This window comes from Merops nubicus, unplaced genomic scaffold (assembly GCF_000691845.1).
Source record: "Merops nubicus isolate BGI_N331 unplaced genomic scaffold, ASM69184v1 scaffold30237, whole genome shotgun sequence".
Classification (NCBI taxonomy): domain Eukaryota; kingdom Metazoa; phylum Chordata; class Aves; order Coraciiformes; family Meropidae; genus Merops; species Merops nubicus.
The window spans coordinates 49,450-64,942 of NW_008618849.1; the positions used below are offsets into that span (position 1 = coordinate 49,450).

Consider the following 15,493-nt stretch of genomic DNA (forward strand, 5'->3'; position numbering starts at 1 on the left):
GCCTTGAACAGTCCTTCAGTGCTGTGATGAATTTGATGCTACGTAACTCCACAACTTGCATGTCCTTCTAAAACCCTCTCAGCACAGCATGGTTCAAAGCTTGCAGATGGTTTTTTTTTACTATTGGGTACAAGTACTTCTGTACTTGTACTGCATAATGCCTTTACCCAGCAAAAGACTGTTAAGAGATTAAACTGTCATCACAGTTAAAGTGCAGCTCAGACTCTGCCAGCCTCTCACAGGGAGGCTGTTGGCTGTGCTGCAGTCACGGCAGATGGTCACTTCAGGGAATGTTTCTGTTATGGCAAGTGCTCGCTGGAGAAAGAGTATTTCTAGCTGGATGAGTCACCTCCTTCTCAATTGCTGCATGAGATAGTAAAAAATGATTTTTACAGAGGGATATTCAAAGACATGGTAGAGACTGAACAACACATCTTCAAAGCATCTCGTGGTGGTTTCCTTCTCCACTGGGAGTATTTTATGGCACATGTAGAGTGATTAAAAAAAATATCCTCCATGGTTTTCAGCTGTGATTAAATGTCTTTTTTTCTTTTTTTTCCTTGGTCTTTTTTTTTTAAAAAATCATGTGATACTTGATGTACAAAACCTGTCCCATGACAGCAAAATGCACTAAATCATAATAAAATTGCTCTGTTTAATGTAAAAATAAGAAACTTAGAGTAAAGTGCAAAAATTAGAGCGAACGTTTCTGATCTGTGGCTCTTCAGCAGCAGGTTTGACTCTTCCCTGGTTTAGAGGACGAGGCCCATCGTCTGCCTGCTGGTTGCCATGGAGACTCCCATCGCTTTTGGAATCGTAAGTTTTGCCTGAAAGGAAGCACTGCTTCAGCGTGAGGCTGTAGTGACTGTGGAGGTTTCTGTTTGTCAGCACACTGTAGACTAGATTAACTACCATGTCTAAGTAGGTGGGAGGGAAGGGAGTAAAATATTTTCTGGCAATCAGTGACAACATATTTAGTCTGTATAAAGCCCAGAAAACACATAAATAGAATTGCAAGACTTGCTGCATTCGGTTAGACTGTCAGGGGTCCAAATCTGTTATCTCAATATCAGCTGCTTCAAAGGAGAATGAACTTGGGTTGCAGAACGTGGGCATGGCAATAAATCCTTCTGACTCCTGCAGCAGACTGAGCTGAGGACAGCCAGGCTGCAGAGCCTGCAAGGTCTCTCTTTCTCAGGCTTGAGTGGATCAGGATTCCCCATACCTGCAGATAATGACAGCTTTTCTAGGAAAGGATGTGTACATGAGCAGTTGGGTCTGTCCATGTGAAGAGCTGTCTAATATTGGCCCCTTCTGGCTGCACTGCCAGGAGGGTTCTGGGGTTTGACAGCTATAGGAGCTTCTTTCTCCCTAGTGCACAATTAGCACCTGGGGTTGCTCTGAAGGGGAATTTGGCTCTAACCAGTGTGCAGAACAGTTCATTTCACCAACATGGCTGTGTTGGAATGAATTTCTGCCTCAAATAAAACAATGGTTATTCAGAAGAGGGATACAACAAAGCTGCAAGGTGAAGCCTCAGTTAAGGCCTAGTTCTGTTGTCTTTGCTAGATGGTGCCTAAGTAAGTACCTGTTAAATCCGCGATTTTCGCTTGATTTCTTCTTTTGAGGCTGTTCTGTGCCTCAGTGGGGCCATCCGTGTACTTCATGGCAATGGCTGGGGGCTGGTCCTTCTCTGGCTGAGTCTGAGTAACTGAAAGAAGGCCAGGAAAGGATATTTGATTGAGTTGTATTAACGTTTGCTTGTTCCAGAAGGTAAAGATATGTCTAGTGGACTCTACCTGGCTGGTGACAACTTGGTATTGTTTCAGTCTTGCCTCCTTGAAAGGACTGAACAGATTCATGGCCAGAATCTAAGTCTTTCACTGGCCTCCCCATAATTTCATTCTCAGTAGCAGTTTTATTTCTGATGAGGAAGTATGTGTGCATTTTCCCTTTGCCTTTTACTTCTATTTCTCCTCTTTCAGTCATTTCAAAATTCTTCTGTTTTAGGCATCTAAAATATCAGAAGCAAAATAACATGTGAAAATTCAAGATTAGCAAAAACGACACTGATGTTTTAGAAGGGATATTGTAATCTAAGTAATCAAATCACAACAGCCCAGGAAAACCAGTATTGATCCATGGACAACTGAGGGTTGGTTTCACTTGTTTTTCCAAGCCTGCTGTGCTTTTATCACTTTGCACATACAGCCTGATCAAAAATCAATGAATCATATAGTCAAGCGCTTCAGTATGGTGGAGGGTTCTTCTTGACCAGTAAACAGGCATTAAGAACTGAGGTGGCCAGTATCAGTTAGACAGAACCATCTCCAGTCCTTTCACCAGAGAAGGCAGTCAGGATCATCAAGCGTGATTTACTCCCAGTAAATCCAGACTGGCTATTCCCAACTGCCACCTCCATGTGTCCAAAAAGAGCTTCCAAGAGGACTTTGAATTCCACTGAGACTGACATGAGGCTGACCATCCTATAGTTCACCAGCCTGTCCTCCTTGCCATTTCTCAACACAGGTGTGACATCTGGCTTTCTTCAGTTGCTATGGTGCTGGTCTTCATGACCTCCAAAGGTGACAGTCAGCAGCATTGTACTGCTGTCACCCAGCTCTCATTACCTTGGGAGGAATCCCATCTGCTCCCATACACTCCTACAGATGGAGAGTTCTCAAAAGACCCTAGATCTGCTCCTCTTCCCATAATGGTACTTCACCTTGAACCCTTCTTCACACCCTGACTCTAGGTGCAGGGACCTTGCAGACCTCATCAGTGATGGCTGAGGCACTCAGGCTTTATTCAGGGCACTGTCTCTAAATCACCTGCCACAGCAGGTCCATGTTTCCATGGGTACTTTTCTGCTGTCATAGCAGAAGCTCCTTTTGCTGCCTTTGACCCTTCTTTGCCCATTTCAATGCTAGGTGAGCTCTGGCTCCAATTAGCATTCCTATGTGCCCAGACAATGTTTTTGTGTTCCTCCTCTGCAGCTTGCTTTCACTTCTACCTCTTGCATACATATTTTACGCATACATAAATTTCTAGAAAATGTAGTATTTAATTTTTAGTAACATAACTTTGGGGAAAGCAAATTACTTGCTGCATGAATAGGGTAGTGGTTTATGCAGTTAATCCTTAGTAAGTGCAAATAAAACTGTTTTGCCACAAATCGTGTGAGAGATGTTCAAGCTTTTGTTATGCAGGATATCAAATTAAGGTGGTGAGTGTCTTTCTAGCATCTACAGCAGTCTATTGGGACTCCCAAATAAACTATCACAATTATTTTTTCCTGTATTTCACTCTCTAGGATTGAGACTCTCAAACCTCTCCCTCCATATACAAATGCACATGAAATAATCAGAACAAATAAAAATCTTTGCAAGCAGCGATTTTTCTTTGCAAGTGAGCTGCATAAATCAGCAACTAAAGGCAGCAGCATCCACACGGAAAGCTGCAGCTGTCACAGCAGTGGCTTTTAGCAGAGCTTTTAACAGGCAAAGTTCCCCTCATGGTTACTCACTGGTAGGCACTGGAGCTTAGGTGAATTTTGCTGGGGACACCGTGACTCTCCATCCGGGAAGCGATATTCACCGTGTCTCCAAACAGGCAATAACGAGGCATCTTTTCTCCCACAACTCCAGCCAAGACAGGACCTGTATGGATCCCAACTCTAATCTTTGCAAAAACATAAAACACCCCCCAGAAATGTTGCTTGTTATTTAACATCTTTCTTAATGCTATCCAGCCACCTAAAAGTTCATCCTAACACAACACTGGACACCAGTAAAACATCAAATATCCACAGGGAGAGGCTCTTTGTGAAAAATGCACCCAGGTGAGGCTAGCCCAAAGTCATGGAGTCAGACGCAGCTCCTTGATGTCCTACTGCAATGCATCAACCAGAAGCCCAATCCCAGGACCAGTCAGACATGCATGGTTGTGTTAACAGCTTACTTGGATGGGATTTCCAGAAACGGGGTTCTGTACTCCTTTAGCTGCTATTATCATCCCCAGGGCAAAGTTGGCAACTCGCTCAGCATGGGTGGACACGGGGACAGGGACCCCACCTACTACCATATAGGCATCTCCAATTGTCTCCACCTACAAATGAGATGGACCAGTATATAAGAACACCATATAGATCTTGCTCAGGTTAGTGCTTTGCTGTCTGGGTCTCTACTTACCTCCATTGACTCCCCCTTTGCTCTAAAAGATGTTTCCAATCACTGAAAAGCTCTAGCACGTGTGAGTTTCATTGATACAAGGATCCTCTCCTTGATGCCACATCAAAAATATGAATGCATTCTGTCCCTGCCTTCTTGACCCATTTTAGCTATCAGTGTGAGAGACGCTATGGAGTAAGGGATGCTGTGGAAGCATCAGACTTTTTGCCTTCCCCTTGCCCAGGGCAGAACATTATGTGAAGAGCTTTCCCCAGGCTCAGTCTTCTGAACCAGGAGGGTATCCGAGGGCTGACTGCTGTTAATTAGCTCCAATTCACAATTGGTGTTAAATGCCTACTTCTTTTTTAAGAGAGATTTCTGGTTTAAGAAGTCACAATAAAGCAAGGGAGTCTATTCACTGATGATGATTATTAAGGAGTTCACAAGAAATGGGGAAGTCTCCATTCTCCAGGGTGCCAGAGAATGCAAACTGTGAACAGAGCAGTTTGGGAGCATCCTTCCTCACAACCAGGCAGGTCCCCACGACGTGCTGCTGCCAGTGAGACAAAGACTGAAGGGTTCATCCTCCTTCAGGCATCCAGCCTGCTTCAGCTGTGTGGTAAGGCATCACAGGACAACTGCGGGGTTTGTCCCTGCACCAGAGATTTTGCTGGGAATAGAATAGGCCTCTTTGTAACTGAGAATTCCCAAAGGTTTCCAATTCACTGTAAAAGACTGTTACATGGTAAGGAAATTTTCTGGACTACTCTTAGGAGATCTCATTGTTACATCTAAAATCAGTAAATAAGAGATCAGTTTAACTCAGATTAATCAAAGATCTTAAAAATGGACACCAATAGGAGAGAGGGAACATAATTTCATCTTTGGATTTGTTCATTACCCTAATGACTTAAAACTGTTCAGCACATTAGTCTCAAGAAATGTGTTGCTGTAGATGGCTTCTGTCAGGTCGCCAGGGCCGTAGGAACACCAGCAATTTTCTGTAACAAATTAAAAGCTACTGTAGAAAACCACTAATGCAAATAGATACCCTAATTATTTCTCAGCCATGGTAGGGGATTTAATTTAACAAGATTTATTCATAACTTCAGATGTTTATAAGGTTAGGCCAAGTTTTTTTGATCAATTTCAATATTTCATTTCTTTCTCAATTCCCTGAAATAGAAACCTCGTCCTCTCGCTCCATACCCTGGTCACCTCCTTCAGTATTAACAGGAGTTATATACAGGCATCCAAGGGAGATCATTATAGTGACAGATAATTTACTCGTGATGGATGGTTTAGATAGAATATGATGTTAATTTATCCTAAAATCTGTGGGCCATATCCTGGATACTTCAATTATTGAAGACGGTTTCCTTGCCAAGGCAGGAACGCTGCTGATCTCCCAGTCCCATTCATTGTGGGATGAACTGTGTGCCTTGCCTGGGCCAGGAATGAATGAGAGTTCGATCTCATCCTTCACTATTTCTGCCTTCCTAAATATTTCATGTGCTGGGGACAGACAGAAACTTAGGACTTGTTCTTCAGCTTGTCAAATCTGGGTAGCCCTGGAGATGTTAATAATGGTATTATGACATGTCAGCCAGGGCTCTGATCCTTCCAGCACAGTCTGGAGACTTTCATTTGTGTATTACAGTCTAGAGGTAATCAATGCTCTTTGGGGTCAGCAGATCTACACCATTGCCTAAGATCTCCATGAAGCAAACAAAGTCTAGGTATCACCTGGGTATTGTTTACGTGATTTCCCACCAAAAGAGACACTTAAGGATGTAGTGACCTATTTACAACACGTTGGAATAAAAGAACTCAGAGAATGACTCAAATTGGTCCATAAACTAGGATGTCCTGTCATGTTGGGTAGGCATTTGAGAAAAAGAGAGAGATGTATGAAATAACAGCCTTCCTGTTTGTGTTGTGGAGAGAAATATAGCCCGTGACAGACATTACGCTCCTGTCTGAAGATTTTTAATGTATCTAATTACACCTCTGCCTGATTTGTAGTTTTTCTAGTGGCCAGCCCAGCTCTAAATCTTGACACTCTGTGTGGCCACTACAAATATGAAGTATTTTATGGCTTATCAAAAATCATGCTGGGTGGAAAAAGATGTAAGTGCATTTAAAAACAGAAACCCAAAATGACAACACCACAATCTTCTCCTAGAGCCTTTCATCGCTCGGTCCATACCTTGTAGACATCGTGCACTGTGGTCAGTCTGTCAAACCTCAGGTACATTGAATTCAGCATGAGGACAATCTGAATAGGTTCACACTGGGCACAAATGTTGGTAAAGGTCACAACATCGCTGAACAATATAGTGCACTCCTTGAACTCTCCTGTGAGCAGAAAGACCAGCAGTAAGTACTTGTGATGGATGGACAATCACAACATCTGTTCAAGACCTGTTTGCAGAGATTATTTTCTTCTTGTTCTTTTAGGACATCTGACCTGTCAGTTGTAATACTCCCATGCAGGTGTATAAAGACAGAGGTTGATGTAAACTTATAGGAAATTTAAGAATCATTGCACATCTCAAACAACCCAGACATCTGAATACCTCCCTCTGTCCATCCACACTGAGGATATATTTAGCTCTTTACCCTTAACTTCATATGTGTGCTTACTAAAGGGAATTTAATCATGTTCTTACCTGCTATCCCTAACAACAATGGGATTCGTGATGATTCTAGGTTTATAAATACCACAGAGGAAACAAGGGAATTTTCTAGCAAAAACCAATTTCTTTATTCCTTCAATTTTTGAGCCCTTTAACCTACATTAAAAACAAAAATCTTGCTTTACTGTTGAAACACTAAAGTTTGTTCCCTTAACGGGCAGCTGCCACCACCTCTCACCTCCTAAGGAACAATTCTGGCAAATAGCTTTGTCTGAAAGAATAGTCTAATCTCTATTATCAGCGAGATTAAGGGTCTGTGGGCCTCCTCCTACCCATGAATGTCACCAAGCAGGGGATGTACTCCATGACAGTGGCAACAGGGCTGTGCCAGCACCCCAGCCCCTCTGTCCCCATGACCTGGTGCACGACTCAGACATCACAAACACCTCCTGTTCATTCACCTGCCTCAACTCGCTTCCCCTCTTTCAGCTGGTTGGCCACGTGCTGAGGGAGCATGGCGTAGAGCAGGGCTTCAGTCTTCTTCTTCTCTTCCTCCAGGTGCTTCGACAGTATCCGCAGTTCTTCCTTCTTCCTCTCCAGCTGGTTAGAGAGCTCCATCTCTGCCAGCCGCTGCTGATTGAGAAGGATCAGGTCCCTGGTCACGTCGTGAGGGGCAATGTCTGCAATGTGCATCTGTCGCTCCTCCAGCTCATGCAAGGTGCGGAGCAAAGGTGAGCAGAGGTAGAGCATGCACTGCAGGGACTCCATCCAGATCATCTGGCCTGTTTGAAACAAATGGCAGGAAGGCTTTTCAGCAGCTTGGACTCTCACGTGATGCTCAGTATACTGATCTTAATTTTAGAGGATGAGTTCTAAGGACAATGGCTTCTTGTAGGGTCTGGGTCGCTGCAGGAATTACTGGAATTGGAGATGGACTTGTTTGGAGGAGGTACACTAGGCAAATAAAAAAAATATCAGGATGCAGAATGCAGTCTCTCACTGATTGCAACATCTAGGGAGAGCTCAACTGTGCTCCAGGTCGCTCCCCTTCATGAGGAACCCCAGTGCCTGAAACATCTCTCCCTCTCCCTTTCCCTCTCCCTCTCCTCTCTTCACCTCTCCAGATGAAAATGCCTGAAAGGTAGAAGGGTTTTTTTAATGGGGGATTGATGTTTTTTTACTTTATTGAGATTTGGTTAAGGGGTTGACTTTTTTTTTTAAATTATTGTTACTCTTTATTTGCTTCATAGGTATCCTTGGTTTCTGAATAGCAATCTATGAATTCCTATTTCTTTCTTTCTCTCTCACCCCATCCCCAGGGCAACTGGATGAACAGCTTGAAAACTAACAGGATTGGGACATCAGAGATGCCATGTGAGTTAACCCTGGCAGCATAAGACAAAGTAAAATTGTACCTGTGACTAGTTAAAGTGCCTTGGTTTGGTAACATCATTTTTTTTCAAGGATGCCCTAAAGTCTCAATTTTTTATGCATCTCAGGAATACCAGATTTGACATTCATTATGTAAAGGTGAAAGGAGAGAAGGAAAAATTAGGTCATATTACATAGTTTAAGGAAGCAAAGTTGAGGTCACAGAAGACTTAAGTCAAATGTCAGTATAGATGTTTATGCAAAGCAGAGAATCATTCCATAATCCTTCTTCTCAGTAAAAAGAAAGCAAAGAAAATACTGGTTTTGCTAAAATAATTTTAACTGAGAAACTCTTATGTAACAATGGGGTGATGAAGACATAAATCAGAATCTGAAAATGTAACCACAAAACATAAAAGCTCAGCTAACTAACCTATTTTTGGGGGAAAAAAAAAAAAAAAGAATTCTTAGCCATCCAAAGCAATGCTGTGATTTAATGTGCTACTGAAAACAGTGAAGTACCTCTCAGCTCTAGCATTGGCCGTTGTTTCCATGACTCTGGCATCATCTCCCTTCTAGTCTGGAAAACAAATTGGCTGTTGATGAATTTCTGAATACTAGAGATGGTGAAGGGTACTTCTGGATGAACAATACTGAAATAGTGATCCAAGCAGATGCCCATGGTCTGAAGGCCAGGTACAATCTTTTGAATGCTCACCCCAGCTTGCTTCACTTTGAGCTTAAAAAGAAAAGATGGGCAATATGTCACAATTCAAAACTGGAGGTACTAGACTGTGCCCTGCATTCCAAAAAAGAAAATAACTGTGGAATAAAACAACTTGGCAAATATTAATTTTCTAACGAATGCCACGGGGTTACCTTCTCTGAACTATTGCTCTGTAAAGGCTCAGTCATTCTCTTTTAGCCTGCTGACCATACATGAGCTCTTAACTCCTGTGGAAATGTCCACCCTCACTTCACTGCTTGTCATCAGTTACTGAAGCTGTGACCTAGCTGCCAATAATGGGTGCAGGATTTGCCCCTTTTCCATACTAGTCACTTTATTAAATTCTGCAGACCGGGTGTCTTGAAAGGTTTAAAACTCTGAACTTGGGCTAATGAGGCCAGTGGCATAAAGCAGACCACATGCTCTGGAACCCCCATCAGCATGAAGCCAAGACATGTTCTCTGAGTGGCTGTATTGAGCTTTCTTCTGCTGTCCTATTCTCATCTTCTCCTTCCTTTTCTCCACCTTAAGCTAATATTCTCTGTCCAGAATTGGGAGCAAGAGGAACTGTAGCTTGGTGGGAACCCAGGTGAGCTGGAAACCAGCCATAGGGCAGTCCCTGCCAAGGGAAGGGCATTTCCATTGCTGCAGAGCATGTGTGCACGGGAGAGGAGACTCAGTCTTCCTCTGGAAGGTAAGGAGATTTTGGGGTCCAGTTCCTACTAGATGAGGTTGCATGCTGCCTGATTTAGTAGGTAGCTGGGTTTTTCCAGCAGCAGTGTGTAGGAGTAGCCTCAGGAAGCATGTAGGGCCTCAGTTGCCAGTAAAGCTTTACAAAAGCCTTTGGATAGGTCAGTAAATGGGAGGAGAAGGTGACCAGCTCAAAGCACACAGCCAGTTTAAAGGATGGGTTGTGTCACTGGCACATCCAAGGACAGAAAGGTAGCCAAGAAGCCTCAGAAAATTCTGTTTGGTGTTTGGTAATGAATGGACTGCTGCAAATAAACCTCACTGGCATATCTGCAGCTGTTTCAGACATGGTGATCTCAATACTCTCAGAGATTCCAATCTGAAATGATCCAGATGCAGTTGCTATGAGCCACTTTCATTGCTTGTCTCTGTACAGAGCACATCTGCATATCCTACAGATGTGTGTGCACTGGTGACAGAGCACACGCAGCCCTGAGCTCCAGGGCAGGCAAAACACACCAAAATTACTAGAAGATTTCTGCAAACTAAAGGCCCTTCCCACATGCTCCTCCTACCTCTTTGTCAAAAACCATATGAAAAGGAAGTCCATTGCAAAACGTTTTTGTGTCAATCCAGAGGCTCTTGGGATAAACAGGATCAAATCCTCTCAGGAGCTTACCTGTGGCAAGATAAACATGTAGGTTTTAATTGGGTTGCACCTCATAAAACCAGTCAGCACTGTTAGCAGTAAGTGAGACAGGAGCCTTATCATACCGAGTGAAGACAAAGTAAACAGTGTGTGGGTCCAGAAATGTGCCTACATCTGTGCTCAGCACTCTGCAGTTTCATCACAGCAATTACCAACTCATCTGAGCTGGCCAAGAGTTTAAAACTTACCCATGCAAAAAGCACCAAGTGTTAGATGCACGAAATCCTGTGGGAACAGCAAGAATAGATGAACAACAGTAGATGTGGCTGCTCTATGAATCTGCAGATGCCACAGCAATATAACACAACTGTACCCCACGAAAATGTGCACAGAGGTGGATTTAATACACTTGGCTGGCTACTAAGGAACACTTAGGGAGAAAAAAAAAAAACCAGCGTGACCTGGGTTTGAGTGTCCTATACAAAGAACTCTAGTTGGAAGCACAAATTACTGTTGGGTTTCTATTTTACATACCCTGAGGGTTTTTTTTTTTCAAAATGGTCAAAAATCTACAGTGCTCACTAGTGAACAGGTATTTGTCTGAAATGAATAGACTGAAGCCCCCAAAGTCTTTGAACTTCACAGTATAAATTTGGATTCTCCAATAACCCACAAGAATCAAAAGCACAACTATTTCAGTGATCTCCTTCCCCCCAAAGGTGCCTATGACTTAGGAGACTGGTGAAAAAGATGACAAATTTAGGACCCAACTTTTAGACCTCTTAATGCATCAGCAGAAGTCAATTGCAGGGTTTCATTTTTTAATGTCTGGCTCTTGATAATTCTTGTGGGTTTTGTTAAAGCTTTATTTTTAAGTAATAACGCTACTCTATAATTTTATTTTGAATATACATTAATTTCTTACTTGCTCTGTCTGCTCTTGTATTGCACGTAGCATTGCACCAAATGATATCAGGTTTTATTTTTCACACCTCCCAGAATCCAGACAGCTTGGTGATACTGAGCTGGATTCTCATTCCTCTCAGGTAATCAGAAGATCCTAGCTGAAAAATACTCTTCAGTTTTATAACATACAATCTATAAAGGTATAAACAGAGATCAGCAGTAGATTTGTGGTAGCGGAGGGTGTAATTTGGCTTTCAGAATTTACTACTGTTGATAACTTTGGAAAGGAGTAGAAGCCACCAAGTTAAAACCCACTCTTTTAAATTCATCATCTTAGACCAAGTGACATGAGAAGGAAGTATCAAATGTACCACACAATGGCATTTAACAGAAGAACATTTTTCAGAAGAAAACCCTGTTTAAGAGACAAAAGTGACAGGTCTTGTTCCATAGAAGGATCTGTCATCTCCAAGGGTGCTTATTATCTGTGATTTTAATTTCACTAACGACGTCTAGGGTAAAGAAACTTAACCAGAAACATTTTGAAAAGAGCAAAAGGAAATATGAATGGTAACTTCGAACAGGATGGGTGGGTGGAGGCTTTTACTGACTGTCTGACTGAAGAGACTGAGAAATGATGACAAGCTCCCTCTGAACAATCTCTCACCTTTCCCTAATGTGATTATTCCTCTTATTGTTTTCCAGTGACTTTTCTTGACAGGACAAACAGAGCTTCCTCTGTCTCTAATTGTATTCTTGGCTTTTTCAAGGTCCTGTTGAAATAAATACAAAGAGAAATTCAAGGGTGGTTTTATTTTAATCATATTTTAATAACATAGAGATAATAAATACTAAAGTACCTCTTTATTCACGTGGTTCTCTTTTTTTTTTTCAGAGTCAGCAAGATACTGAGATGAGCAGGAAAATTCATTTCTTTCCTTGTATGAAAACACAGGGTTTTGAGTGACAAGAAAAACAATATGTTCTTTTTTTCCAGTTCTTTCTTCTTCTTCTGTTTGATTGACTATTTCCATTGAAATCTCAATGTTAAAAAAATCCAGGGCTGCTGCACCAATGATTCCTGAAGGGGAAAGAAAAGACAGAGTACTGCCGAGAACAAACTCTTTCCATTTTCCCTTTTGCAGGGCCCACAGTGAGATTTCTCTGTTTCAAAAATCACTTTTCCAAAGGCCTCTGGAAGAAGAAAGCAGCCTATGCTTTTCCCACTGCCACTGCCGTGATAAGAATATCTGCATAGGAGATAAGCTGTGAGTTACTCTTTCTTTTGCCTTGTCTGATGACAAACGTTTACTTTCACTAGAAGCAGCTCAGCAGGATATCTGAAGAATGTGTCCAAATAGTCACAAATAGCAATTATATGAATTCCTATTAAACCAAAAAGCGCAGGGGTTCTAAAGAGGGTTCTGCTGTAGCAATCAATTTCAGTCGTTGCAGAAAATTTTCCTCTGAAAGGAAGGAAATCTCTTTCCTGAACATGCACAATGAGTCCTCTACCTTCTGCTGGGCTATTAGGCAAAATACTGGACAATCACAGAATCACAGAATGACATGAAATGACTGTGACATGAAAAGCTCTGTCTGAAATTCCAAAGGGTTCTGTGCTGCAGTAGGAATATGAAATTATTTTTGACAAAGGGGGAGGGATTTGATACATTTCTAAATTCCACAGCATTTATGAAAGAAAGAGCTACGGCTGTCTCTTACAGAGCTACAGCTAACAGCTGCATGAGTACAGAGAAGATTTCTGGGACCACTGCTGAAAGATTCAGTTCTGAGCAAGCTTCAATAGTAGTTTTATCGATTGCATGTACCGAGGAGCATTTATTACAGGATGGATGGATGGATGTTTTCAAATCCACTATGATTCCTACTTCACTGTAGTTTAAGCAGCATGAATCACTGAGAACTAATCAACAGTTAAGACACCATGAACTTTAATTTTTCTTCCAGGAAGGGAATTCTGTAGGAGTTCTATAGAAGGAATGGACACTTATGGCCTGAGCTGTGATATTGCAAATCTTCATGGAAGCTACTGTGAGCAAGGAGTGATCAGGGAAATACCGAGGTCAGGTGTCTGATGACTCTACCAGGTTTCAATTCCATGGGCAGTTCTCAGCTGAAAAAAGACTGAAATCTGAGCAAAAAATAACTGCAAATACATGATTCTTCTCTGCATCTGCTGCCTTACCAGCTCCTCTGTACTCTGCATTCTACCGAATTACCTGGCACAATGTGGCACAGACCTCTCCTGTCTGAATAGTAATGTAAATGCATTGACCCATCTTCATTCTTTTCCACTCTAAAAGATGGTGCATTCATCTCCTGAGGAAAAAACAAACAAAAACAAAAACTCAGTCTCTTTTTCTGATAAAAAATACTGGTGAATTTCACCTGTACAAAAGCACCCCATCTCAATAAAATAAGCAGTAATCTGAATAAACTGAAAACAGAAAATGAAATATGCTCGCCTGTGAAGGAACACGTCCTATGCATTAGAGCCAATGTACTAAATAATATCTAGTGTTGAGGACACTCAGAAAAAAAAATATTAAAAAAGTATCCTAACACTTTGGAATAACTGTTTTCAGATCTCTTGAGAGCCTGTTACAGCATCTTGTCCCCTTCCTCACTCACACCCACAAGAGGCTGCTCCGTGTGTGGTGAGCTCTGGCAGACTCCACGTCTCTGCCAGGTAATTCCTACTCGGACTTGCCTGGTAAGAAAGGGACAGGTAGCTGTGCAGTGCGTCCAGGTTCTCTATGAACTCGTAGAGGTTTCCACCCAGTGTCCTCAGCATGTGGTCATAGCCTGAGCGTTTGCAGAATTCAAAGAAATACTCTCCAAACTCTCTCAGAACCATGTCAGCAGGAAAAAAAACACCTGGCAAAACAAAGACATCTTAATGAATAAGAAAGGTTTGGAAGTTCTTGACATGCTGCCAGGTTAAGGGTTACAAGTGAATGCAGAAAAGCTGCAACATGAGGAGGGATATTCTAAGGAGCACAGGAGACTAAAACCTGGGCTGCAGTCTCAGGCTGGGCCAAGGATGGTTCATTTTTGAGGCACGGTGACACGTACCTAATATTTTACAGGCTTTGTCGATGAGCTGCATTGTGATCTCATCTTTGTAGACCTCGAAAGTCAAGAAGGAGTCCTGGACTCCAGCCTGCAGTCTGCAACAGAGAAGACAATATTCTTGTCCCAGCAGTGCTGTAAATACACCATGCTTGGGTGACCCAACTGGCATCCACCAAGAACTGTTTGCTTCTAACCCACACCTCAAACTCCTTCAAATGTTGTATTGGAACACTCTCCTTCCCCAGGTGGGTGAAGAGTGCTGCTTTAACATGGCTGGATGGTGGTGTCCACCTCTCCACTGCTGTTTCACGTTATGGTGAACTCTTTCCAAGGGTGTTCTGTGGGGAGTTAGAGCAAGTAGAGTCTTTCTTGTCTACTGACTTGCTCAATGTGGCCACAATACTTGACTCCACACACTTGACCAAAAACTTGCTGGCTTTAATGTCTCTTATATGTATGTCTCTAAGTATCATTGTATCTTTATATCTTGGAAAATACCCTATAGCTCATGAAGTAATGATAAAACCAGAGCAGATGATATATTTGGCTGCTCTTCTGACAATACTGGAATGGCACTGACTTCCTATCAAGGATGACATCTTTCCAGTGTAATTACTTTTTGATATTGTCACAGTGAGCCAGCGAGTCTACTGCACAATTGGCTATAGGACTAAATGTCATCCTTAATTATCTGATATAACAAATTAACTGGGACATCTTGGTATCAGAGTATGAAGTGCTACAAGGTAAGAAACTTGATTTTGCCCTGCTAGTTACTTCTAGTAATTACTTGAGATAGACATGAGCAGCTATTTACCAGGAAGAAATGAGATTCCTCTGCTGCTAAATTCATGAGCATTTTCTTTCAACACACTACATTTAGCAGGAAGACATTACCTTAATTTTTCCCATGTTTCTTCACCATACTTTTCAACCACCAGAGATTTCAGGCACGTATTTATAAATCCATACTGCAAAAGCAAACACACAAACATGGAAAAGACATCCTGGTTTTCCAAACGCAGCCCAACCCTGCCACATTTTTGTATTTAGGATTCCACTGCGAATTTTGTATTGCAAAAGAGAAAGCCATTACGGCTCTCAGCAGGCAGCACGGCCTCTCCCTCAGCGTTTCACAAGCTTCACCGACGCGGAGCAAACGCCCCCGATGCCGCGGTGCAGACGGGCCCCGGGAGCCCCGGTCGGGACACACGGCCGGAGCGCTGGGGCTGGGCTGGGGGCC

At 42.4% G+C, this 15,493-nt stretch overlaps 1 protein-coding gene across 1 annotated transcript; it reads right to left on the reverse strand.

Annotated features, from left to right (window-relative positions):
• Positions 1-675: 675 nt before the first annotated feature.
• LOC103776105 (guanylate cyclase soluble subunit beta-2-like) lies at positions 676-15,245 on the reverse strand. Its single transcript, XM_008943600.1, has 15 exons — positions 15,148-15,245; positions 14,251-14,345; positions 13,886-14,052; positions 13,395-13,494; positions 12,012-12,232; positions 11,819-11,924; positions 10,172-10,275; positions 8,702-8,918; positions 7,270-7,590; positions 6,379-6,527; positions 3,961-4,107; positions 3,527-3,681; positions 1,800-2,014; positions 1,589-1,711; positions 676-827 (listed from the first exon to the last, which is right to left on the reverse strand). The coding sequence occupies exons 1-15, from the start codon at positions 15,243-15,245 to the stop codon at positions 676-678; spliced, it is 2,370 nt and encodes a 789-aa protein (XP_008941848.1).
• Positions 15,246-15,493: the final 248 nt, after the last annotated feature.